At 44.5% G+C, this 26,974-nt stretch overlaps 1 protein-coding gene across 4 annotated transcripts in view; it reads right to left on the reverse strand.

Moving 5' to 3' along the window:
* Positions 1-10,917: 10,917 nt before the first annotated feature.
* Positions 10,918-26,974, reverse strand: part of NAXD (NAD(P)HX dehydratase) — a 31,281-nt gene continuing 15,224 nt past the window's right edge. For 3 of the 4 annotated variants that reach the window (XM_044285236.1, XM_044285235.1, XM_044285234.1), the window contains exons 2-10: positions 19,825-19,975; positions 18,269-18,314; positions 18,005-18,093; positions 17,801-17,909; positions 17,654-17,704; positions 17,474-17,578; positions 15,524-15,644; positions 15,058-15,178; positions 10,918-11,745 (exon numbers count right to left, since the gene is read on the reverse strand). In XM_044285236.1, the coding sequence (XP_044141171.1) occupies positions 11,595-11,745; positions 15,058-15,178; positions 15,524-15,644; positions 17,474-17,578; positions 17,654-17,704; positions 17,801-17,909; positions 18,005-18,093; positions 18,269-18,314; positions 19,825-19,975 (944 nt within the window). In that variant the 3' untranslated portion in view covers positions 10,918-11,594. Of the gene's footprint in view, positions 11,746-15,057; positions 15,179-15,523; positions 15,645-17,473; positions 17,579-17,653; positions 17,705-17,800; positions 17,910-18,004; positions 18,094-18,268; positions 18,315-19,824; positions 19,976-24,806; positions 25,173-26,974 lie in introns of all 4 variants that reach the window. The other variant, XM_044285233.1, reaches the window with a different exon arrangement.

Genomic DNA, 26,974 nt, shown 5'->3' on the forward strand with positions numbered 1-26,974 from the left:
AACAGGACAATGACCCCAAACACACCTCCAGGCTGTGTAAGGGCTATTTGACCATGAAGGAGAGTGATGGGGTGCTGCGCCAGATGACCTGGCCTCCACAGTCACCGGACCTGAACCCAATCGAGATGGTTTGGGGTGAGCTGGACTGCAGAGTGAGGACAAAAGGGCCAACAAGTGCTAAACATCTCTGGGAACTCCTTCAAGACTGTTGGAAGACCATTGACCATTTCAGGTGACTACCTCTTGAAGCTCATCAAGAGAATGCCAAGAGTGTGCAAAGCAGTAATCAAAGCAAAAGGTGGCTACTTTGAAGAACCTAGAATATGACATATTTTCAGTTGTTTCACACTTTTTTGTTATGTACCGTATTTTTCGCCCTATAAGACGCACCGGCCCATAAGACGCACCGGCCCATAAGACGCATCTAGGTTTTTGGGGAGGAAAATAAGAAAAAAAATATTTTTAACCAAAAGGTGTGCTTTTGGTAGGTTTAGAACTAATGGTGGTCTGTAGATGACGGACACTGTTATGGGGGATCTGTGGATGACTGACACTTATGGGAGGATCTGTGGATGACGGACACTTATGGGGGGATCTGTGGATGGCACTGTTATATATGTGCCATCCACAGACCCCCCCCCAGCCCATAACAGTGCCATCCACAGACCCCCCCCCAGCCCATAACAGTGCCATCCACAGACCCCCACCCCTTAACTGTACCATCCACAGATTCAGTGTGTCCCCGCCTCCCCCCTCCCCAGTATACAAATATAAAATGTATTATTCAATTAAAAGTTATTAAACATGCCCCCCTCACTCCTAATAGTACCATATATCCTAATTGCTTCTGTATAATGCCGGCAGGCGGGCCGGGCGGCCGGCACGTCACTCACTGACGCCACTTGCCTGCGCCGCCTACTTCATTCATAAAGTAGGCGGCGCAGGCACGTGACATCAGGGAGTTACGCTGCCGCCCACCCGGCCTGCCTGCCGGCATTATACAGAAGCAATTAGGATATACGGTACTTTAGGAGTGAGGGGGGCATGTTTAATAACTTTTAATTGAATAATACATTTTATATTTGTGTAGCACTGGAGCAGCGGGCTGGGCTATAGTACAGTGACTGCACCGCCCCGCTGCAATTGCCAGCCCCCAGTTCCTCCTCCCAGTCTCTCCTCCGCTCGCACATCGGAGCCAGCGATGTTGAACATGTCAGCATTCGCCCCATAAGACGCAGGGGCATTTTCCTCCCATTTTTGGGTAGGAAAAAGTGCGTCTTATGGGGCGAAAAATACGGTATATAATTCCACATGTGTTAATTCATAGTTTTGAGGCCTTCAGTGTGAATCTACAATTTTCATAGTCATGAAAATAAAGAAAACTCTTTGAATGAGGTGTGTCCAAACTTTTGGTCTGTACTGTGTATGTGTATGTATGTATGTGTGTGTGTGTGTGTGTGTGTGTGTGTGTGTGTGTATATATATATATATATATATATATATGTTCATGTTATTTTTAGGCCTCATGTACATGACTGTAAGGCCCCTTTCACACGAGCGAGTTTTCCACGCAGGTGCATTTCAATGGGTCTGTGCAGATGAGCATTTTCACGCATCATTTCTGCGTTGCGTCTGAATAGCTGCATGTTCTTTATTCTGTGTTATTCATGCAGCCCTGGCCCCATAGAAATAATTCAGATGCAAAGTGTTTTTCACTGATGGTTGCTAGGAGATGTTTGTAAGTCTTCAGGTTTTTTTCACGTTCGTGAAAAACGCATCAAAATTAATTGCACCCGGGTGGAAAAAAAACGAACACTGAAAGCAATTGCAGACAAAACTGACAATACTTTGCTTGCAAAATAGTGCAAGTTTCACTGAATGCATCCTGACACAATCTGTATCGCTCATGTGAAAGAGGTTGAATGGGTGCGGATCAGTGGCGGCAGCTGCATGGATGGTGCCTGTGCATTGGGGACCGCAAATTGCAGTCCCCAATGCACGGAACGGCCAAGTGCAAGAGGCCTAAGGCTGGTTTCACACAACGCGTTCAATGCATTGAACTCGCAGCGTGTGTATGTGGACACCCCCGTACTGCCCGGGTCACATAGCATAATATTGATTTAAAGAGGTTGTCTCGTCATGGACAATGGGGGGCATATATCTAGGATATGCCCCCATTGTTTTATAGGTGCGGGTCCCACCGAAATGGATCGGAAACGGCATGGGGACGATGTCTGGATGCATCTTGGACTCCCAGGTCACTGCTGGGAACCATGTTGTCCGAGTTGTACACCACTTTTACAGACTGACAAAAATACGCACAAAACCCCCCAGGAAAAATTGTTAGGAAACATTCTTTCCTCTATATTCAATTGTATATAAAGTGCAAGTGCTGCAAAAAATTACGAGCAAGAGCCTGTATATCACATAAAGGAGGGCCTCATTCACATTGTGGTACAATTGTTAAGGTAGTGGGACGCCTACACTCATAAAGCCTAGGTGAAAGGGCTGCAAAAACTTACAAGGAACCAGCACTCCAAAACACTTTTTGTTACACATAAAGGAGGGCATCATACACACCCTTGAAAAATTATGATTGATGGCCTGCTGGTGACCCTCAAAAACATTTGGAGCAAGGGCCTGCTGATCTGACCATCTAAAACCTTAGGGGCGAGGGCCTGCTGCCGCATTTGGATGTCTGCCCAATCAGCTTTCGATGTTCTTTTCTGCTCCTACCATGGTGATCACGGGTAACGGGGAATCAGGGTTTGATGCCGGAGAGGGAGCTTGGGTCAAGTTATTAAAGGTCAAGAATCCAAGAAAGGCAGCAGGCGCGCGGCAATTACCTACTCCCTGCTGCCGCTTTGTTGACTCTAGATAATTTCTGCCTGATCACACATCCCCGTGACGTCCACAATCCATTTTGATATCTTCCCCATCAACTTTCGATGTTCTTTTCTGCGCCTACCATGGTGATCACAGGTAACGGGGAATCAGGGTTCGATGCCGGAGAGGGAGCTAGAGAAAGGGATACCACATCCAAGGGAAGTCGATTGCTGAAATCTGATTGGCTGTTGTTTCCTTGCCCCCCCCCCCCTTTTTTTTTCTAATTGTGAACCACCCAGAGAGAGTGGGTCAAGTTATTGAAGCAGAAGCATCCAAGGAAGGCAGCAGGCGCGCGGCAATTAGCCACTCCCGACTCGGGGAATGTCACTGCAATATTTTGGATTAGGAAACGTTATACAGGAGAGGCCCTGCTGCCGCTTTGTTGACTCTAGATAACTTCTGTCTGATCGCACGTCTCCGTGATGTCCAGCATCCAATTTGATATCTTCCCTATCAACTTTCGATGTTCTTTTATGTGCCTAACATGATGACCACTGGTAATAGGGAATCATTGTTCGATTTCGGCTACTACTTCAAAGCTTAGCATGAATTGCGGGCCTGCAGGTGAGCTGACCCTGTAAAAGATTTCAGCTGCAGGCCTGCTGGTGAGCTGACCCTCTAAAACAGGCATCTCAAACTGCGGCCCTCCAGCTGTTGCAAAACTACAACTCCCACAATGCCCTGCTGTAGGCTGATACCTGTAGGCTGTCCGGGCATGCTGGGAGTTGTAGTTTTGCAACAGCTAGAGGGCCGCAGTTTGAGATCCCTGCTCTAAAACATTGGGGGCGAGGGCCTGCTGGTGATCTGACGCTCTAAAACATAATATGCGAGGGCCTGCAGTTGAGCTGATTCTCTAAAACATTATATGCGAGTGCCTGCTGGTGAGCTGATGCTCTAAAACATTAGGGGCGAGGGCCTGCTGGTGAGCTGACCCTCTAAAACATTATATGCGAGTGCCTGCAGGTGAGCTGACCCTGTAAAACATATGCGAGGGCCTACTGCTGAGCTGACCCTCTAAAACATTAGGGGCGAGGGCCTGCTGGCGAGCTGACGCTCTAAAACATTATATGCAAGTGCATGCTGTTTAGCTGACCCTATAAAAAAGAAGTTGAGAAGTCGGGGGCAATCCTGGCCTTGTTCATTTTTATCTGAATCAACCTGTCAGCATTGCCAGTGGACAAGCGGATATGCTTATCTCTTATAATGCCACCAGCAGCACTAAATACACGCTCAGACAAAACGCTGGCGGCAGGGCAGGCCGGTACCTCCAAGGCATAGAGCGCAAGTTCGTGCGACGTGTCCAGCTTGTACACCCAGTAGTTGTAAGGCACTGAGGGATCTTTTAGGATGCTGACATGGTCTGCTATGTATTCCTTCACCATCTTCCAAAACATTTCCCTCCTTGTACCACTAGGCCGTGCTTCAGGGTGAGGTTGCTGGCGGGCTGTCATGAAAGTGTCCCATGCCTTGGAGAGTGTTGCCCTGCCTTTGTTGGAACTGCTGCGTGTTCCCCTTGTATCCTTTCCTCGGTTGCCTAAGGAAGTACGGACTCTGCCGCCAGTGTTGTCAGATGGAAAATTTTGGACCAACAAGTAACTTCTGGCATTGAACCGTTTTACTCGTCCTCTCCACCACAGAAATGAGAGATGAGAAGTTCTCTTTGTAGCGGGGGTTGAGAAGGGTGAACACCCAGTAATCCGTGTTATCTAAAATGTGTATAACTCGAGTGTCGCGGGAAAGGGAGCCTAACATGAAGTAAGCCATGTGTGCCAGAGTACCAACAGACAAGATGTCGATGTCGACATCAGGATGACTCTCCATATCCTCCTGATCTGCCCATCCATGCTGGACAGATGAAATTAAAGTTCCATGGGTACTACCCTCTGTAGCAGAGGCAACTGTCTCCAGCTCCTCCTCTTCGTGGTCCAATTGGCGCTGAGAAGAACTGAGGGTGGGCTGGCTATCACCCTGTGTAATGTCCTCCCCCATTTCCTCATCTGCCACATTCAGAGCGTCGTCCTTAATTGTGAGCAGCGATCGTTTGAGTAGACACAGCAGTGGGACGGTTACGCTGATAATAGTGTTATTGCCACTAACCATCTGTGTGGATTCATCAAAGTTTTTTAAAACCTCACAGAGGTCTGACATCAATGCCCACTCCTCCATTGAATAGTGGCAGTTGACTCGAAAGGCAACGACCATGTTGCAGCTGGTATTCCACAACTGCCCTCTGCTGCTCACAAAGCCTGGCCAACATGTGGAACGTAGAGTTCCAGTGCGTGCTCACGTTGCACAAGTCGGTGAGCTGGAAGCCGCAAGTGCTGCTGCAGCGTAGACAGACAGGCTAAAGCTGTTGACGACTTGCGGAAATGGACACACGTGCGGCGCGCCTTCACTAGTAGCTCTGGCAAATTGGGGTAGGTTTTGATAAACCGCTGAACCACTAAGTTTAAGACATGTGCTAGGCATGGGATGTGTGTCAGGTTGCCGAGCTCCAAACCTGCCACCAAGTTACGTCCATTGTCAGACACAACCATGCCTGGTTGCAGGTTGAGTGGCGAGAGCCACAGCTCGTTCTGGACCCTTATACCCTGCCACAGCTCTGCGGTGGTGTGCTGTTTGTCCCCTAAACAGATCAACTTCAACATGGCCTGTTGACGCTTACCCACAGCAGTTCTACACTGCTTCCAGCTAGTGACTGATGGCTAACTGCTGCTGGAGGTGGAAGCGGGGTTTGGAGCCAGTAACATAGCTGCTGGCGGAGACCCTGCTTGACGTAGGGCCCGCAATCCTGGACGTGGGTAGCACCTGTGCCATCCCAGGGTACGACTCACTCCCGACCTCCACAACATTCACCCAGTGTGCGGTCAGGAAAATGTAGCGTCCCTGGCCACCAGCACTTGTCCATGTGTCTGTAGTTAAGTGAACCTTCCCAGTAACTGCGTTGGTCAGGGGACGGGTGATGTTCTGGGACACATGCTGGTGTAAGGCACGGCACACCGTGAAAAACAGTGGCGGCTGGGGACTGCGTACCGAGGGGCGGCCGCCGACATCAGGCTGTGGAAGGCCTCAGTGTCCACAAGCCTAAATGGCAACATTTCAAGGGCCAGTAATTTCGAAAGTTGCTCATTTAGTGCTATGGCCTGTGGGTGGGGTAAGTATTGGAGCTTGCATTTAAAAGACTGTGTTATGGACATTTGAATGCTGCGCTGGGACAGGGAAGTAAATGTTGTTGCTGATTGTTCATGCGACAGTCCAGGTGCAGGGCGAGGGGCATCCGGGCCTGCGCCTTCGACAGGGGATTGGCCAGCAGTGCGTAACACAGGGAAAGAAGAGGAAGTGGTGTGACCAGCAGACCCAGATTGTGGACCTAGGTGTTCGGCCCACTTATTAGGGTGCTTGGATGCCATGTGGCAGATCATGCTGGTGGTGGTGAGGTTGCTAGTGTTCACGCCCCGGCTCATTTTGGTACGGCACAGGTTGCAAACTACCACTCTTTTGTCGTCTGCACTTTACTTTAAAAAAAGCGCCATACTGCCGAACACCTACCCCTTGGCAAGGTACAGTTACGCATAGGGGTGCTCAGTGTAACGGTTACCGGCCTGTTTGGTGTGGGCCGACTTCTCCCTTTTGCAACCCCACTGCCTCTTCCATCCTGTTGCAGTACTGCTGTCCTCACTTGGCTTTTCACCTTCCCATGTTGGGTCAGTGACCTCATCGTCAACCACCTCCTCACTCTGCTCATCCTCCTGACTTGACCTAACCACAACCTCAGTGATTGGTAACTGGGTCTCATCATCATCCACCTCATGAACGAATGATTGCCGTTTACCACCGTCATCTTCTAGAGCAGGCATGTCCAAACTGCGGCCCTCCAGCTGTTGCAAAACTACAACTCCCAGCATGCCATAATAGCTGTAAGCTATCCAGGCATGCTGGGAGTTGTAGTTTTGCAACAGCTGGAGGGCCGCAGTTTGGACATGCCTGTTCTAGAGACTGTGAAGGCTCAAGAGGTTGGGAATCAGGGCACAGTATGTCAGGTCCCTCTTCAAGCCTGCTGGGCGCGAGGGCCAAATGTAATGGCACTGGAAAGAGCTCCTTGGAATATCCAAGTGTGGGATCACTCGTTTGGCAAGCCTCTCCATGGAGGGAGGAAGGATGATCAAAGAGAGGATTCGGTTGACCAGACTCTTGGCTACAGAGACTGGACTTGGTGGAAGAGAGGGTGGTGCTTAACCGACTGGAAGCATTATCTTCAGCAATCCAACCCCCCAACTGTTCGCACTGGTCCAACTTGGACAGTGTTGTCCTGTGCCACCCACCTAAGTTGGACATGAAGCTGGGTACGGTGGATGTTTTTTTTCCTAGTGCACTGGCAACAGGCAGTTTCATTGCGCCCAGGGCCACGGTCTCTGCGTGCACCATCAACATCACGCCCACTTCCCCGTCCCTTGCTGAATGATTCTCTTTATTGGTCACTCAAATGCATACATGTGCCTTTGTCAAACAGTGAGTGTACAGCTGATTGCAAAGAAACAAAATGAACAAGGATTTAAATCGCCCGCCCCAAGTCACATGACCTAAGCGCCATGTTCTGACCCTACTCACACAGAAAGCTCCATCTTACCTCAGGGATACACAACATTTCTTAGAAGAACTCAGTCAAGTGCACATTGATGAGGGCTGCATTTTAGTGACCTTTGACGTGTGCAGTTTGTACACTTCAATCACACACACCAGGGGCTTATCGGCGGTTAAAGCCCTGTTGGATAACAGTGAATATTCACAAGGTCAAAAAGATTTTTTTCTTCCTCTCCTGACCACTGTCCTGGAACGTAATTATTTTATTTTTCAGGACACGTATTACCAACAGTGGTGCGGGACTGCGATGGGGCCAATGCCGCACCGCCATACGCAAATGCTATATGGCGCAGTTTGAACAGGACCATATATACCCTGGTTTGGTTTATCAGCAAAATTGCATCTTCTGGAAGCGCTTTATCGACGATGTGTTTTGCGTATAGCGGGGCGGCATTGAAACCCTATTAGATTTAACAGCCCTCATCAATGAGGTACGATCTGAACTGAAATTTACCCTACACTGGGATTATGATTAAATATCCTTTTTATAAACCTGGGTTATCAAGGGTGTTGATGGCAGATGTATAACGGAGCTTTACACTAAGCATGGACCGTAATAGTCTGCTCAGATATGAAAGTAAAAATCCACCTGCCATAAAAAAACTCTACCTTTTTTGCCAATTTCAAAGGGTGAATAGAATTGTGAGTGATCCATCCATCCGCAGTGATCGTTTAGAGGAGATGACTGATACGTTCAGACAGAGATGGTATCCTAAAGAGTTATTACAGCAGCAAAGAATAAAAAGCGACACATCTTTCACAGGCAGTGTGAAATCCCGACAGAAAAGACTCCCTTTCATTGTGGAATACCACCCGTGGATTGTGTGAGGTCCATTATTAATAAACACTGGAACATAGTTACAAAATCCTACCCGCAGGTGACAGAATTCCAAAATCTGCACATGATGTGTCACAAACGGGCAGGTAATATAAAAGACAGGGTTATAAGAGCTGATATTGGCACGTATAAAAGGAGCCTGAAGCAAATGATCTTCTCCTCAGTAAAAAAAAAAAAAAACCACACACCTTTCCCTGTCTCAATTGTGTTCACTGTTGCAGTGTTATTAAAGGATCATATATCTCACACCCACATACCCGCGAGCAGATCCCAGTGAAATGGCATTTCACCTGTAACAGCACATTTGTTGTATATTTATTGAAATACCCTTGCGGTCTCTGTTACGTAGGGGAAACTACTATGCGCATGAAAGACCGCTTTGGCAAGCATAAGTCCACCATACGCAACAAAAACCCACTGTTACCCATTCCATCCCATTTTGACCAGTTGGGACATAATGTCTCGCAACTACGTTTCCAAATAATTGAAGAGGTTTTATTGCCCAGACGTGGGGGAAATAGAGCAGAGATGCTACTTAAACGAGAGGCATTTTGGATTTGTTTGCAGACATTAACACCCAAGGGGTTAAATCGGGATTATGCCGTGACAAGCTTTTCATGATTATTTCTCTTTTCTTTTTGTGCATATAATCTTTCAGGATAAACAGATATCTTCTCTTGTCTTATTATGCATATTTATGATTTTTCGCAGTGTAACTAAGAAAATTTCATAACCTGACTACAGAGAGGAATCACAGAATCTGCATGGTTACTATGTACATTTTTTTCACTCGTTTTGTTACCACCCACTGTTTCCCTGGTAACGTGATGCATAGGTCATGTGACTTGGAGCGGGCTATTTAAATCCTTTCCTTGTTCATTTTGTTTCTTTGCAATCAGCTGTACACTCACTGTTTGACAAAGGCACATGTATGTGCCGAAACGCGCATCACTGCATTTATGAGTGACCAATAAAAAGAATCATTCAGCAAATCGGAGTGCCGGCTTCTTCGTCATTGATTGACCTTCTATAAAGAATCGCTATTTTGCAAAGTAGTTAAAAAAAATAAAATAATACTTTGCACAATCAAATTGCTGCCACCACACACTATAGTTCTTAAAAGGAGTTTTGGGTCTTTGAAACGTTATTCACTGGAATATATAGCGATCACAATCTCCCTACACTATCTGTCCCTTCCTAAGCGCAGCTCTCCCTGACTCGCAATGAGCCGAACCCAACATGGCTATTGGCATTACAGTGTTGGCAGTACTTACCTGCAGGTTTATTGGCTGCTTAGCAGCTGCGAAACGCACTCCATGTGCTGTCCGCATCCATTGCTTCGTTCCGTGGCCCCGCAAAAATTATGAGTCGTGTCCTATTCTTGTCCCGTTTTGCGAAAAAGAATAGGCATTTCTATGAAGGGCCGTCCGTTCCGCAAATTTCTGAAGGCACACTGGTAGCATCAGTGTTTTGCGGACAGCAAGACACGGCACGGTCGTGTGAACAAGCCCTAAGTTTGAGCATCCTGTTTCATCAGAAACCAAAAAGTGCAAGTGATGCTTCAGGCTTTCACGCCCTTTATTAGGAGTGTGAGCCTGAAGCAGTAAAAGTATCAGAGTTGCCAGTGACTATGTTCTTGTCTGCAGTAAAGGTATCTAGTAGGCTGTTCTGGCAGAGAACAGCCTGCCAGAGTTTACCGCTGGACCCTATAGACTATAATGGGAACCAACATGGATCTAGCCACATTGAGATGGGGAAAAACATTACGTTTACCGCAGGTGTGAACGTAGCCTAAAGTATCTTTGCATTTGGGACAGTAAATGATGTTGAGCTGGAACTTTGGTGAAGGATGTCCCACACAGTCCATATACTTGATGATCATCTTGAAAAATTCAAGGAGCAAGCCAAGCACTTCTATTAGGATATACTGGACTTTCAATGCTGCTGCCACTAAGGACAGGATGAGACCCCATGCATACGACCATATCCGTGTTGTGGTCCGCACTAATATAAGAAAAGGACAAGAATAGGACATGTTCTATCTTTTTGGTGGACTGGACATACCGATGCAGACAGCACAGTGTGCTGGCCCCATTTTTTGCAGCCTCATCGAAGTCAATAGGTCTGCATCTGATTAGCAAAAATGCAGACTGAGTGGATGCAGACTAAAAATATGGTTGTGTGCATGGGGACTAATAAGAACATTTCAAGATCGATTTGTGAAAAGTTTTTTTTGTTTTTTATTTATAAACCATGAAAAAGTACTGAAAGGGGTTGTCTCACCAGCAAATGGCATTTATCATGTAGACAAAGTTAATATAAGCGGTGGCCATAGTATACAAGAAGTGTATAATGTGATTGAAAAATGAATCCAGCCAGCAAAGGAGGCAATATGGATAATCACAATACATTAAGTGGCTTGTATTAACTTTCTCTACATGAATCAAACCACTTTATACGGAATTAATGTTTATCCAAAGGCACACACTAAAATTAGCCATTACTGCTTTATTGCCTTATACAGTAAACTAAGAAATTCTCAGTAAATGAAAAATTGTCCAAAATGACTATTTATTTGACTTTCATTTGAAACAACTGTTACCTAGATTAAGGTCTTGTTCATAAGTAAAAATTACCAAATGAATTTAAGACAATAGAGCTTTTGATTGGATAAATTATTCTACTTTCCTGGGAACATTTTCTAAAAATGCATACAAACTATGATGTACATTAAGAACAATGCATTAAAAGCTCTGACAATATTTCAAAGGGCTCATTACAAAGTGGAGACAAATGAAACCTAATTGCAGGCACTTATCACCGAGCAGGAGTCACTGTGGACTGTGATCTACATGCAACACCATTCATTTCTATGAAGCTCATTATCACAGTTCAGAGCACCGAGACGTAACTGCTGGGTGTGCAGAAAGTGGGTCTCATACTGTAGTAAGTGTTCAGCCATGACGGGAAGAACGGTCTCCTTTACTGTGAAGGTACACTTCATCTTCTGCCCTACAAATCAGTGCTCTTTTTTTTGGTAAAGGACTGAACAAAAATCTGGATCTTTAATAGGGTTTTCTCTACCCCGCGCCCCCCCCCCCCCCTTTCCAGGACAAAGAAAAGTACAGCGCTGTATTTTTCCATATTTCTACTGCACAGAAACAAGTGTTTTGTGCAATCTAGTGTTAGTCCTATGAATAAAGCAGTCATTTGTTCACAATACGCTGCATCAGGTTTCAAAGAGCTTGTTAAAAGCTGTTCCAACTTCTGAAATCATGTCCGTAGTGGTCATTGACCGTCCATGTTTCTGAAATGCTTGCTGATTGCACTGCCTGGTAAGAGAACAGGCTCCAAATGCCGCCACCACAAAAGGATTTTGACTGCAACACAGAGTACAATCAAAGGGTTAGAATACATCTGCTCACCTCACAGGTCTGCAAAAATATCAAGTAGGAAGGGATCGAACCTGATCACAATATTATAGTGAAAATGGGTACAAACATCTGACATATTTATAAAGCATCTGGCTGACCCCGTTTTATGTTTTTGTTGTCAGTTTGTCATCTGAGGTTACTTTCGCACCCGTGTTTGGTGCGGATCCGTCATGGATCTGCACAAACGCTTCCGTTCAGATAATACAACCGCGTGCATCCGTTCAGAACGGATCCGTTTGTATTATCTGTAACGTGGCCAAAACGGATCCGTCTAGAACACCATTGAAAGTAAATGGAGGATGGACCCGTTTTCTATTGTGTCAGTGAAAACGGATCCGTCCCCATTAACTTACATTGTGTGGAAGGACGGATCCGTTTGCCTCCGCAGCGTCAAGGAAAAAAATCAACGCAGCACTCTTCTTGTAAAAAAAAAACGCAGTGTCTTTATTCACACACGTGACACAAAAATAGGCAACGTTTCAATCCCCTTCCGGGATCCTTCTCAAGCCAAGTAATCCCGGAAGGGGATTGAAACGTTGCCTATTTTTGTGTCACATGTGTGAATAAAGACACTGCGTTTTTTTTTACAAGAAGAGTGCTGCGTTGATTTTTTCCTTGAAAATATATATATTATATATATAAAAAAATAAAATAAAAATTTTGACCCACATAATGGTCAGCTAGTTCTGTGCCAGATCAGACCAGTATGTCACAAATTGTCAGACTTCATTCACACCGCTGTATGAACTGTGTGACTCATATATTAGGTTTCTAAAACTGTGCTGGAATCCTCCAGATAAAGGGAAGTCCTTAGGTTGGGTCCAACATTCCAGAAACATACTTCAGATGATTGGTATCTGTATGTGTCAGACATCTAGAAACTATGATGTGTGTCCAACTGCATGCAGGAATCAAGTGACCTATGAAGTGTAGACATGCACCACCTGAAACATACAGACGTGGACAAAATTGTTGGTACCCTTTGGTCAATGAAAGAAAAAGTCACAATGGTCACAGAAATAACTTTAATCTGACAAAAGTAATAATAAATTAAAATTCTATAAATGTTAACCAATGAAAGTCAGACATTGTTTTTCAACCATGCTTCAACAGAATTATGTAAAAAAATAAACTCATGAAACAGGCATGGACAAAAATGATGGTACCCCTAACTTAATATTTTGTTGCGCAACCTTTTGAGGCAATCACTGCAATCAAACGCTTCCTGTAACTGTCAATGAGACATCTGCACCTCTCAGCAGGTATTTTGGCCCACTCCTCATGAGCAAACTGCTCCAGTTGTGTCCGGTTTGAAGGGTGCCTTTTCCAGACTGCATGTTTCAGCTCCTTCCAAAGATGCTCAATAGGATTGAGGTCAGGGCTCATAGAAGGCCACTTTAGAATAGTCCAATTTTTTCCTCTTAGCCATTCTTGGGTGTTTTTAGCGGTGTGTTTTGGGTCATTGTCCTGTTGCAAGACCCATGACCTGCGACTGAGACCAAGCTTTCTGACACTGGCTAGTACATTTCTCTCTAGAATTCCTTGATAGTCTTGAGATTTCATTGTACCCTGCACAGATTCAAGACACCCTGTGCCAGACGCAGCAAAGCAGCCCCAGAACATAACAGAGCCTCCTCCATGTTTCACAGTAGGGACAGTGTTCTTTTCTTGATATGCTTCATTTTTTCGTCTGTGAACATACAGCTGATGTGCCTTGGCAAAAACTTCGATTTTTGTCTCATCTGTCCACAGGACATTCTCCCAGAAGCTTTGTGGCTTGTCAACATGTAGTTTGGCATATTCCAGTCTTGCTTTTTTATGATTCGTTTTCAACAATGGTGTCCTCCTTGGTCGTCTCCCATGTAGTCCACTTTGGCTCAAACAACGACGGATGGTGCGATCTGACACTGATGTTCCTTGAGCATGAAGTTCACCTTGAATCTCTTTAGAAGTCTTTCTAGGCTCTTTTGTTACCATTCGGATTATCCGTCTCTTAGATTTGTCATCAATTTTCCTCCTGCGGCCACGTCCAGGGAGGTTGGCTACAGTCCCATGGATCTTAAACTTATGAATAATATGTGCAACTGTACTCACAGGAACATCTAGTTGCTTGGAGATGGTCTTATAGCCTTTACCTTTAACATGCTTGTCTATAATTTTCTTTCTGATCTCTTGAGACAGCTCTTTCCTTTGCTTCCTCTGGTCCATGTCGAGTGTGGTACACACCATATCACCAAACAACACAGTGATTACCTGGAGCCATATATATAGGCCCAATGGCTGATTACAAGGTTGTAGACACCTGTGATGCTAATTAGTGGACACACCTTGAATTAACATGTCCCTTTGGTCACATTATGTTCTGTGTTTTCTAGGGGTACCATCATTTTTGTCCATGCCTGTTTCATGAGTTTATTTTTTTACATAATTCTGTTGAAGCATGGTTGAAAAACAATGTCTGACTTTCATTGGTTAACATTTATAGAATTTTAATTTATTATTACTTTTGTCAGATTAAAGTTATTTCTGTGACCATTGTGACTTTTTCTTTCATTGACCAAAGGGTACCAACAATTTTGTCCACGTCTGTAAATGAACTGGCGCATATCGGGAAGCATCTTCCACAGTCTAAACACTGGGGTGACCTTACTCAAATGTTATTCACGATTCATGTTTTTCCTGAAGGGGCAGTCCATACTTTTTACTAACCTATCCTCACGACAGGTCATCAATATCTGATCTTTGGAGGTCAGACGACCGGCACTACCGCCTATCAGCTGTTTAAAGAGGAGGTGGCTCTCCATGCAAGCATTGCTTCCTGTTCATTACATTGTCTGTTGTCTCGGATAATTCACATGAATGGAGCAAGTACTTGTAATTACACTACACCACCGCTCCAGGGGAGACGATGTGTAGTGTAGTGAAGACGTAGCAGTGCTTGCATGTAGCACCACGATCGGCGGGGGTCCCGGGTGTCAGCACCCACCGATCAGATACTGATGACCTATCCTGACGATATGTCAACAATATGTATGGCACGCACAACCCCTTTAAATATTGTTGACAACAATCAAGCAAATTCTAGTTAAAGTAGTTTTCATAAATGGGACTGAATGGATCCTGGTTGATCAGATATTACTGAAACTCGAAAGCGAAGGATAATCGTTCTTCATCAATTTTTAAAACTATGGAGCCCATTTAAATAAAATCTGTGCAACAATGATAAAACAGGATAATGTTTAATTGGACAAAACATACCCATTTATCTTTTCTGGTCCAGCAAGAAATGCCCAGTGTACCAAGACGCCAAGAGAGCCAGCTAAGAGATCGCCCTGTCCGCCGCAACGCCGGCTACTGCCTTCATGGTTGCACACTAAAACTTCAGGACAAAGGAAATAAGTTACAGTTCTGCCGTCATGAACACTAGAAAATGGATCCATTAACCATCTCCGTTGTAATCCTTATAAACAGTGATCCTACAAGTAATTAGTCCGTCATTCTCACCATTTCCATATTCTAACAGATAATCCCCTTACACATGAACCGTAAGCATTACCATAAAAACATGTTACTGGGAGAAGTAACAGCCGTACTCCAAAACACTAGGGATTTTCTCTTCTTCTCTCACTGTTCAGAAAAATATTACTGATGCAATGAGCCTAGTGGGCATTGCACATATCAGTACTCATCTCTGTCTATGGGTTTTACCAATAAGTGCACAAACCTTTATTGCCGTCTGAGATGAGATCCCACTCTCCTTTCTGGACAATGGTAATATTGCCCATTGCTTGGCTGAGCCTTAGTACACTTCCATGCTGATCACTACTGTCCACTGGCTCAGTGAGCTGCAAGTAGAAAAAGTCGCTCAGAAATTCTGATTCAGCTAAGGCTACTTTCACACTAGCGGCACGGACCTCCGGCTGGCTGTTCCGTCGGGTGAACAGCCTGTCAGATCCGTCCTGCCGCTAGTGAACTTGTGCCCCCGGACTGCCCCATCGACTACAATAGGGGGGAGGCACGGCGAGAGGCTGCCGGAATAAAACTACGACATGTCCGACATTTATTCCGGCAGCCTCTCGCCGTGCCTCCCCCCTATTGTAGTCGATGGGGAAGGAGGGGCAGTCCGGGGGCACAAGTTCACTAGCGGCAGGACGGATCTGACAGGCTGTTCACCCGACGGAACAGCCTGCCGGAGGTCTGTGCCGCTAGTGTGAAAGTAGCCTAAAAGATACAAATCTGTTGTCCTGGTTTATAGTGATCTTGGGTTCAGACTCTTGTGTGCAAAGGCAGAAAATTGGAACAAATGCATGTTTCCTTTAGGATACACATTCACATTGGATTAAAAATAAATAAAAACGGCAGTAAAAAAATTACACCTTTTACATGCAGATTTTGATACAGATTTGCTCTAGTTCCACAAAAACAATTGACATGCTGCGAACTGAAATGTGAACTCTGGGATCGGGGAAGCGGTTCTATTTCAGCGATAGCCGAAACCTATCACTGGTATATTTCAATACAGTCCTGCAGGTGGCAGCACTGCATTGAAATATATTGAATGCTGTATTCTGTAATAGTTAAATTATCATCTTGAGTTGCAGTGACTATAATTCTTTCACCATAGTTTATGTAAACACCACCTGCATTTGACAAAGGGTGGAGTCCATGCGAGTCGTAGTATTATTTTTCTACCTGTTTATTTTTTTTCGACTTGTTCATTATAACATTGATGTTACAGTTACATAGTGCTGATTGCAAGCCAACATGCTGTTTAACCTAATATGCTGGTGCTCCCTGGTGTATCTACCCATGGGTCCGGCATGGTATTCTCCAGACTGCTCAGCGGGATAATGGACAGCAACCTATTTTAATTTCAAATTTATTTATTTTTAACAGTTTTCAAGTAAAGACTATGTTTAAAGTGCTTTTCTCACAGCAGCACACCCACAGATTAAAGAAGCAGATCTTTTTATAGGAATTGGGCCTGTGTTTTAACCCTACACTAAAGTGAAAGATCTTACCTGCTGCTTTAGTCTCGGAAAAAATGCAGGATGTCTCTTCCTGCCACCGCGGGATCACGTAACTGCAGTCTGACTGCCGCTCTACTACAGTGTTTGAATGTTAGGCCTCATGCATACGATCGTTGTGTGTTTTGCGGTCGGCAAACCGTAGATCCGCAAAACACGGATGGCGCCCGTGTGCATTCCGCAAATTTGCGGAACAGCACGGACAGCCTTTAATATAACTGCCTATTTTTGTCCACAAAGCGCGGACAAGTTACGGAATGGAGCAACGGATGCGGACAGCACATTGAAGTAATTCGGACCAAAAGGCCTTAGTCTCATAGAACTATATAGACAATCTTATTTCTGGCTTCCATAGCAGATGCTCTGTCTGTTGGTCAGACTGCAAGTCTCATGATCCTGCCAGGAACGGAGTTATTTTATCCAAGAATAAGGAGGCAGGTAATGTCTTTCACTTTAGTACCCTCTCCCTATGGCTTCTTTAATAAGCACGTCAGCACATTTTGTAGTTTGCAAACAAGCTTGGCAACGAAACACTACATCTGACCTCAGATAAATCTAGAATCTGCACTTACACTGGAGCTGATGATCCTACCTTTACTGTACATGTACCAAGAACAAGCATGGTCACTGTGAATATCAATACATACCACAGCTTCATACAGCCGACTGAACTCCATGAAGTTTGGGGTGAGGACAGCCCTTTGGTAGCCTTGAATAACAGAAGGTTGCTGGGCAATAAGCCATAGCCCATCCTAAAACATAGGTGAACATCTACTTAGTGCCAAGTGACATCCAGCAGTACCCCTGGAATGAAAGCAGATACTCACAGCATCTATAACCAGAGGGATGCCTTTTGCCTTGGCCTTTTCAATAATACCCTGGGAATGACACACAAAAATGAAAGTTTTTATACAAATTTTACACAAACTTGAATGACTTGCGGGCTAACGCTATTTCCACCATGATGCCGGTACCTTTGCAGTGTCCAGTATAGAATCATTTCTTCCCAAACCCGGTCCGATTACCAGAGTGTGTAGTCTTGGAAGCCATTTTTCTATCTCATGCAAAGCATTGGGGTGATCACTGGGTGAATATTAGATACACGATATACAGTGAACATATGGATTTCATCAAAAGTGAGGCATTATCAATAGTATTAACCATAGATGAACACTTACAGGACTGGATGTACAATCAGCTCTGGACTGTATGACTTAATCACAGTTGCTGCATCTTTGGTACAAAATACCTGGGACAAATCGGCACCCTATGGAAATCAGACAAGGATGGAAACTTAGTAAAACTAAAAGCTAATTTGCTCAAAGAAGAAAATTTATATGATGCCACATAAGGGGAAATTTATCCAGACTGAAAATCGGATATGCGCATGTGAAGGAGTACATAAACACACATGATATTCTCTCTCTTAATAGTTTACTTACCACTTTGAGAGCGGAAATTGCTGCAAAGTACGGAGCACCAGTATATCTATAAATAAATAAAAAAAATTAAAAAATTATATTGTATACGTGTGAGAAAAACAGCTGGCAGAGAAAAAAACTGTACCTCATCTGCCTCTGCTGAATATATACAAGTAATTACATATTCTCAGATTTTATTGGCTTGTGGACCTTACTGAGAGTAATCCTGATAACAGGCACTACATATTTCCAGAGCCAAGACATTTAATACACATCAGAGTGTTTACATGGCAAATACAGCACTGAACACAGACTAGAGTAACATTCCCGGCACCCAAAAGACCAGAAATGCTGGCTCTTGTACATAAATGCCAAATAATCTGTGCCATCATAAAATCAAAAGCGGGAAGGATTTTTCTCTGAATAAGCATAAGGCCTCATGCACACGACTGTTTTTGCGGCTTGGATGCGGACCCATTCACTTCAATGGGGCCGCAAAAGATGCGGACAGCACACCGAGTTGCTCTGTTCCATGGTCCGCAAAAAATATATAACCTGTCCTATTATTGTCTGTTTTGCGGACAAGAATAGGCAGTTCTATCAATGGCTGTCCGTGCCGTTCCCCAAATTGCGGACCGCAAAACACACAACAGTCGTGTGCATGAGGCCTAAGGCCTGTTTCAGACAATCGTGTCCTGTGCAGAAATCACACTGTGTGTGTGAGCGCGATTACACATTATGGACAATGCTGATTTCACAGGATCACACGGCAGTATGATTTATAATGCAGTGTGTCTCTGCCCAACCTTGCATCTACTGAATTAAACTGACATAATGCTGTCAGTATAATTCTGTAGAAGTTAGGTCATGCAGAGACACATTATAATGCTGTGTGCTCCTGTGAAATGAGCAGTGTCCATAACAGGTAATCACGCTCACACACGGAGTGTGATTTCTGCACAGGACACGATTGTCTGAAAGAGCCTTAGGTGTCTGATCAGAATAGGGTTCCCAAGCCTCCCATTTCTTCCCACTGCACCTGCCTCAATAAGGCCAAATGCACACGGCCGTGTTCCGCGGCCGAGAGCGGTCTGTGGTATGCCGGGCTGGATTCCTGTTCAGAGCAGGAGCGCACAGTGTATTACTGTACAGCAGCGGCGGCATGAAGCGCACGGCGTCATAGCAACCAATGACACCGTGCGCTCCTGCTCTGAACAGGAATCCAGCCCGGCATACCACGGACCGCTCTCGGCCGCGGAACAAGGCCGTGTGCATTCGGCCTAAGGCAGAGCTTGAATCCAAAGTCTACTGGATCTCCAAAGACATGAGTACAGTGCTTGACACTAGCACCGCTCTTTTCAAGCTCCTCTTCTCTGCACGACCGCAGGGCACAATGGAGCCCCGTAAATTATTTTGAGCTTTATTTTCTACATGTACTAGTAGATTTGATATGTTACTCTATGGCTGACCAGTAATCGAGACCATTTGGTAATCTGGCACCTACCCCATCCAACTGAGGCCAGATTAAAGAAATTTTATACAAAGATAACCACAACCATTCACATAGATGCGCTTACTCTTGACAGCCTCCGACAATACCAATCTTCCCATCTTGACCTTTGTGCTTTTTAGAAGTAAGTGGAGGGATGACATTCCTGACCAGCTGGAAGATATTCTCCATGTCCTTGGCTGGACGTGTGGGACGCAGAGAGAAGGATCTCTCTAAAACTAAATATGAAATTGACAAAGTTAGTATTTTCCGGAACCAATGATAATCTTATGCAATGATTCATCTACTTTACTTCAAGGTGACACTTTCTGGCAGCATGAGCTGCTTAGCTCATTTTACTAAATATCACAGTTTCTGAGGGCAACATGAATTGAGGACAGGGCTGAGTAGCATAGCCAGGTGGGATATTACCAAAAATAAATAAAAAATACTGCAATACTGCTCAAGGAGATGTGTCTGATGTGGGGCTCCTGAACGCCCTCCTCCCTGTGACTGACAGATGTCTGCCATACACAGAGAGGTACCTGTCAATCACAGGGTGGGGATGGGTAGCATGTTGTTAATATGTACTGGGACCGAATATCTATCTATCTATAATATAAATAAAATATATATATATATATATATAAAAAAAGAAAACGTATGGCAGCACCAATTCACACCAAAAAGAGAAAGAGGGTGCTAGGTCCAGGGAATTCACTGCTTACCCTTGTATACAGACGAAAACGGACAGCAACTCCAATAGTACAAAAAAGAGATTATTTATTGGGCCACTGTGGCCCAATAAATAATCTCTTTTTTGTACTATTGGAGTTGCTGTCTGTTTTCGTCTATCTCTATATATCTATATATATATATATATATATATATATATATATATACAGACGTGGACAAAATTGTTGGTACCCTTTGGTCAATGAAAGAAAAAGTCACAATGGTCACAGAAATAACTTTAATCTGACAAAAGTAATAATAAATTAAAATTCTATAAATGTTAACCAATGAAAGTCAGACATTGTTTTTCAACCATGCTTCAACAGAATTATGTAAAAAAATAAACTCATGAAACAGGCATGGACAAAAATGATGGTACCCCTAACTTAATATTTTGTTGCGCAACCTTTTGAGGCAATCACTGCAATCAAACGCTTCCTGTAACTGTCAATGAGACATCTGCACCTCTCAGCAGGTATTTTGGCCCACTCCTCATGAGCAAACTGCTCCAGTTGTGTCCGGTTTGAAGGGTGCCTTTTCCAGACTGCATGTTTCAGCTCCTTCCAAAGATGCTCAATAGGATTGAGGTCAGGGCTCATAGAAGGCCACTTTAGAATAGTCCAATTTTTTCCTCTTAGCCATTCTTGGGTGTTTTTAGCGGTGTGTTTTGGGTCATTGTCCTGTTGCAAGACCCATGACCTGCGACTGAGACCAAGCTTTCTGACACTGGCTAGTACATTTCTCTCTAGAATTCCTTGATAGTCTTGAGATTTCATTGTACCCTGCACAGATTCAAGACACCCTGTGCCAGACGCAGCAAAGCAGCCCCAGAACATAACAGAGCCTCCTCCATGTTTCACAGTAGGGACAGTGTTCTTTTCTTGATATGCTTCATTTTTTCGTCTGTGAACATACAGCTGATGTGCCTTGGCAAAAACTTCGATTTCTGTCTCATCTGTCCACAGGACATTCTCCCAGAAGCTTTGTGGCTTGTCAACATGTAGTTTGGCATATTCCAGTCTTGCTTTTTTATGATTCGTTTTCAACAATGGTGTCCTCCTTGGTCGTCTCCCATGTAGTCCACTTTGGCTCAAACAACGACGGATGGTGCGATCTGACACTGATGTTCCTTGAGCATGAAGTTCACCTTGAATCTCTTTAGAAGTCTTTCTAGGCTCTTTTGTTACCATTCGGATTATCCGTCTCTTAGATTTGTCATCAATTTTCCTCCTGCGGCCACGTCCAGGGAGGTTGGCTACAGTCCCATGGATCTTAAACTTATGAATAATATGTGCAACTGTACTCACAGGAACATCTAGTTGCTTGGAGATGGTCTTATAGCCTTTACCTTTAACATGCTTGTCTATAATTTTCTTTCTGATCTCTTGAGACAGCTCTTTCCTTTGCTTCCTCTGGTCCATGTCGAGTGTGGTACACACCATATCACCAAACAACACAGTGATTACCTGGAGCCATATATATAGGCCCAATGGCTGATTACAAGGTTGTAGACACCTGTGATGCTAATTAGTGGACACACCTTGAATTAACATGTCCCTTTGGTCACATTATGTTCTGTGTTTTCTAGGGGTACCATCATTTTTGTCCATGCCTGTTTCATGAGTTTATTTTTTTACATAATTCTGTTGAAGCATGGTTGAAAAACAATGTCTGACTTTCATTGGTTAACATTTATAGAATTTTAATTTATTATTACTTTTGTCAGATTAAAGTTATTTCTGTGACCATTGTGACTTTTTCTTTCATTGACCAAAGGGTACCAACAATTTTGTCCACGTCTGTATATATATATATACGGTATGAACTGGCTGCACTTGAAAACAGACGGTTTAATCTCCACTTTGGTTTCAGACATGTGACCTAACAGCTAAGTGCTGTGTAAAGCGAGCCAAAGATAACATTTTCTTCTATTATCATCTGCGTTTAAGCTTGTCGGGTCAGGGAAACGTTAGTATTGGAAATGATTATGCCCGGTCTGCTTCATACGTGCTTATTGTAGTACAGTTATAAAATTGCTCAGATTGTTACTCATAATCTTTGCATCTATGACCAGTTTAACTGTAATTTAAGTTCCTACTAGGGCTACACGATATGGGAATTTTGTGCGATTGCGATTAGGGCCCTAAAAATTGCGATAACGGTATGCAATGCGATATTTTAAGGGAATTGTGCTAAAGGTCTATTTGCGATTTTCAAGGCAAAAGCACACACAAATTACTGATAATGCTGAAATGTAGTTACGCTTAACTCAAGAACTGAAATGCAGTGTTTTTCAAAATAAAACATCTTTTACTAAATTAAATAACATATTTGCATTACTGCAAAAGTACAAAATACAAAACTTGCCATTTTCTTAATAGCACTGCACAGAACAGATAAATAAAAGAACATTTGTTCATTAAAATAACGACTTGCCTCCAGCCCTTCCTCCCTCCCCATACTGTAACTGATGTATCGCCGGCCGCGCTGTGCAGCATAGCGGCCGACGATACATCCGTGTCAACCACGTAAAAAGTCAACCATCGCTTTATAAGGCGCACTGCCATTTTCCCCCCACTTTTGGGGGGGGAAAAAGTTTTTCTTATAAAGCGAAAAATATGGTAATATAATTGCAGCATTTTTGGGTCGGCCAATTGGCGATTGCGATTTGGCGATTAATTGCGATTGCTTTGGCGATATATTGTGCAGGCCTAGTTCCTACATTATTTTACACTAAGTAAAAAACTAAATAAAAAATGAGGCTGAGGTTACTTTAGTCAACACGAAGTAAGCATCCACAGACTAATTCCAATGCCCTTCCATTGACATGGTAAAATAGCGCTGATGCGCCCCTTTCCTCTAGAGTCTATGGGGTCATTTATTAAGACCAGCATTTTAGATGACGGTCTTAATAAGGCCCTGCTCTGGATCTGCTGGAGTTATGTAGAGGCACCGGCCTCTATATAACTTTGGCGGATCCACCTCCGCTTCCTAATCTATGCCAGCCCCCCTTCCTGCGTAGATTTATACCATTTTCTATCCCTTACCCTGCTTTCACACCTGAGCGTTTCCCAAACGCGCGTCAAACGCGCGTTTTTGACGCGCGTTTTTTGTAATAGTAAACGCGAGTTTGACGCGCGTTTGTGTCATTGACTGCAGTGTCCTATGGCCACAAACGCGCGTCAAAACGCCCCAAAGAAGCTCAAGTACTTGTTTGAGCGTCGGGCGTTTTACAGCGCGATCATACGCACTGTAAAACGCCCAGGTGAGAACTATTCCCATAGGGAAGCATTGCTTTTCATGTGTTGAGCGTTTTACAGCGCGTTTGAACGCGCTGTAAAACGCTCAGGTGTGAACTTAGGGTAAAACAGGCCCTTTCCTCACCCATAGACCTGGGAAAAGTCACAGATTGTGGTGCAAACAACTTTTGCGCTGCAATCCTAATACAGGCATATTTCTGATAATAAAGTATTTCTTCTATAGGATCTGTTCCAGTACTAGGACCAGCACTATTGCCTCTCTCCATTTTATAGAAATCAACAGTGGCTAGTTTACAGGTAATTACAGAATAGTTGCTTTTCTCTTAGCTTTCCCATTAACCCTACCACAGCTTCCTGGATTCCCTGCCAGGGAAACTGGACAAAAAGGTTTGATTCATAAATAAATAAAAAGTCCATATTACTGTTTAGGTGGCCATACACATTACATAAATGTTGCCCAAATCTGCCATACTTGGAGGAACTGGCCAACTAATGTTCTTGAGGGTTGGACATTTCTGATCCTTTGTTCTCACAAGAAATAAGCCAACATCAGAGGTATCTGGCAGTGGCATTCTACCCTCTTCCTATAAAGAATGCACGCACACTAGGCCAGGCATGCATGTGTATGGAGGAACATCTAAGGTGCATGGTCGCCTTACTCTGCATATATCTGCTCATTTATCACAGTGTCTAAGAAGTCTCTCCCCACAGTAGCAGAAGAGCATGGAGTTGAAACCTAGAACTTTCAAGCTGAGAGAGCAATGGTATTCGATTGAGATTAAGGAAAAATCTGGGTAGTATTTTAGGTTTGAATATGTAATATATTTATTAACACAACATATTACTTAGATGTAAAATGCAAGAAACTATTTACTGGCGTTACATCACCAATCCTAAAGGGTCACAGAGTTTTCATAAAATTTTCAATTTCTCAGAGACATATCAAAGGTTTTGATCAGTGGGGATCTGGGTGCTCGGACCCTCACTGATCGCTAGAACAGAGACGTGGTCACATATTGCGCTCCCTTTCCTCACTGCAGATGATATGACAGAATGACGCTCTGACTAGTAATACCTATTGGAGGAGAAAATTGTGATGCAGTTGTAAAGTGCATTGCGTCTCCATACGTCCGGACGTTGCCTCGCATGGGGCTGCTGACACGCCCGTGCCCTCCCATCTGAGAGCTGGTGGATATGCCATTTAGCAATTGTCCCAGCATCTGCAACATTTGGATTTCCCGATTGTGCTCAGCTTCTCGCCGCTTGTCCTCAATCTGTAGCCGCTGTTCCTCATACTTGTAAAACCGCTCTTCTGCACTCACACTCTGCTGAAGGAAACGCTCCATCATCTTGTCCACGCTGAAGCCTGAGTGGCGCTTCTTAGACTTTTTAAGCGGAGGTACCTGAGGTGGATTTGTCTTATCATGAATAGATTTATAACCTGAGACGGGAAGGAAGTTAGACACGGTTTATCAGAGCTACATATTGGCATATAACACAAATTACGTGAAATTAAGAGATCAGGGATAGACGATTGAGTGCAAAGGAAAATGCTTCCGTTGCACTTCAGTAGCTTGTAATTTGTGGCCTGTTAGTGGCACTCTGGGACCTTGTGGCTAAGACCACTCATCTCTGGTGTGCATACTGCAGCCAGCTTCAGAACTACAATCCTTCCTCTATTTTGGAAATGTTTCTTCTCCAGTAAAGCTCCTTACTGCTATATAGCTGATGATCAACCTGGCCAATACACTAGCTCTTACATTACCAGAGGAACGTGTGTGACCCAGTACCCGTATTTCTATCTATGAAGTACTATTCTGGAGATCTCACATGATTACCCTGAAGATTCTTAAAGGAAATATGTCACCAGGATGTTGGATGTGCTAAGAAAAACAAGCCAGCTGGTCTGTGAGGGGACACCAAGACGTGTGGTGCAGTATGTCAATGTACCGTTCTATAGAATGATCCATGGAACTCTACAAACCTTGTTGGCTTCTTCCTAACTGATACCATAAGTTAAAGGGTCAGTCTTGGTGACATATAGCATCACAGTGGAACATTTACTGGGGAGGACTGGTCCATTAAAGACATTTGTGATACATCAACTAGATATGCAGTTAGGCTACTTTCACACTACGGCAGTCGTAGTTTTAGGCTACTTTCACACTAGCGTTCTGCTGTCCGCTCGTGAGCTCCGTTTGAAGGAGCTCACGAGCGGAGCAGAACGCTTCCGTCCAGCCCTGATGCAGTCTGAATGGATGCGGATCCGCTCAGACTGCATCAGTCTGGCGGCGTTCAGCCTCCGCTCCGCTCGGCCAGGCGGACAGCTGAACGCTGCAAGCAGCGTTCAGCTGTCCGCCTGGCCGTGCGGATCCGTCCAGACTTACAATGTAAGTCAATGGGAACGGATCCGCTTGAAGATGACACCATATGGCTCAATCTTCAAGCGGATCCGTCCCCCATTGACTTTACATTGAAAGTCTGAACGGATCCGCTCAGGCTACTTTCGCACTTAGAAATTTTTCTAAGTTATTAATGCAGACGGATCCGTACTGAACGGAGCCTCCGTCTGCATTATATGATCGGATCCGTTCAGAACGGATCCGATCAAACGCAAGTGTGAAAGTAGCCTTATTCTGGCCGCCTCTCAACATGTTTGCCGTGCCCCGGCCCGCCCCCATTATAGTGAATGGGGCCGAAGCAGACTTCCGGCAGCACTGAACTAGCACGGATCCGGCAGGGGAACAGCCTGCCTCTAGTGTGAAACAGACTGGGCAGTCACATCTATGAGAGGAAAGGAGGATCGAGCACCACTGTTCTAAGGATCCCATGCGGAAGAACCTACAGCGTGCGCAGGGGAGATGGCGGTGTCAGTGGAGAGAGGGAGGGTAAGTACTATGTAAAATAGCTTCCCTCCACAGGTTAGTAACAAGCGCTAATTAAGGCTACTTTCACACTTGCGTTCGGGGCTCCGCTTGCGAGTTCCGTTTGAAGGCTCTCACAAGCGGCCCCGAACGCTTCCGTCCAGCCCCAATGCATTCTGAGTGGATGCGGATCCGCTCAGAATGCATCAGTCTGGCACCGTTTGTCCTCCGCTCAGCAGGCGGACACCCGAACGCTGCTTGCAGCGTTCGGATGTCCGCCTGGCCGTGCGGAGGCAAACGGATCCGTCCAGACTTACAATGTAAGTCAATGGGGACGGATCCGTTTAAAGTTGACACAGTATGGCTCAATTTTCAAATG

Source organism: Bufo gargarizans, chromosome 3, assembly GCF_014858855.1.
Source record: "Bufo gargarizans isolate SCDJY-AF-19 chromosome 3, ASM1485885v1, whole genome shotgun sequence".
NCBI lineage: Eukaryota > Metazoa > Chordata > Amphibia > Anura > Bufonidae > Bufo > Bufo gargarizans.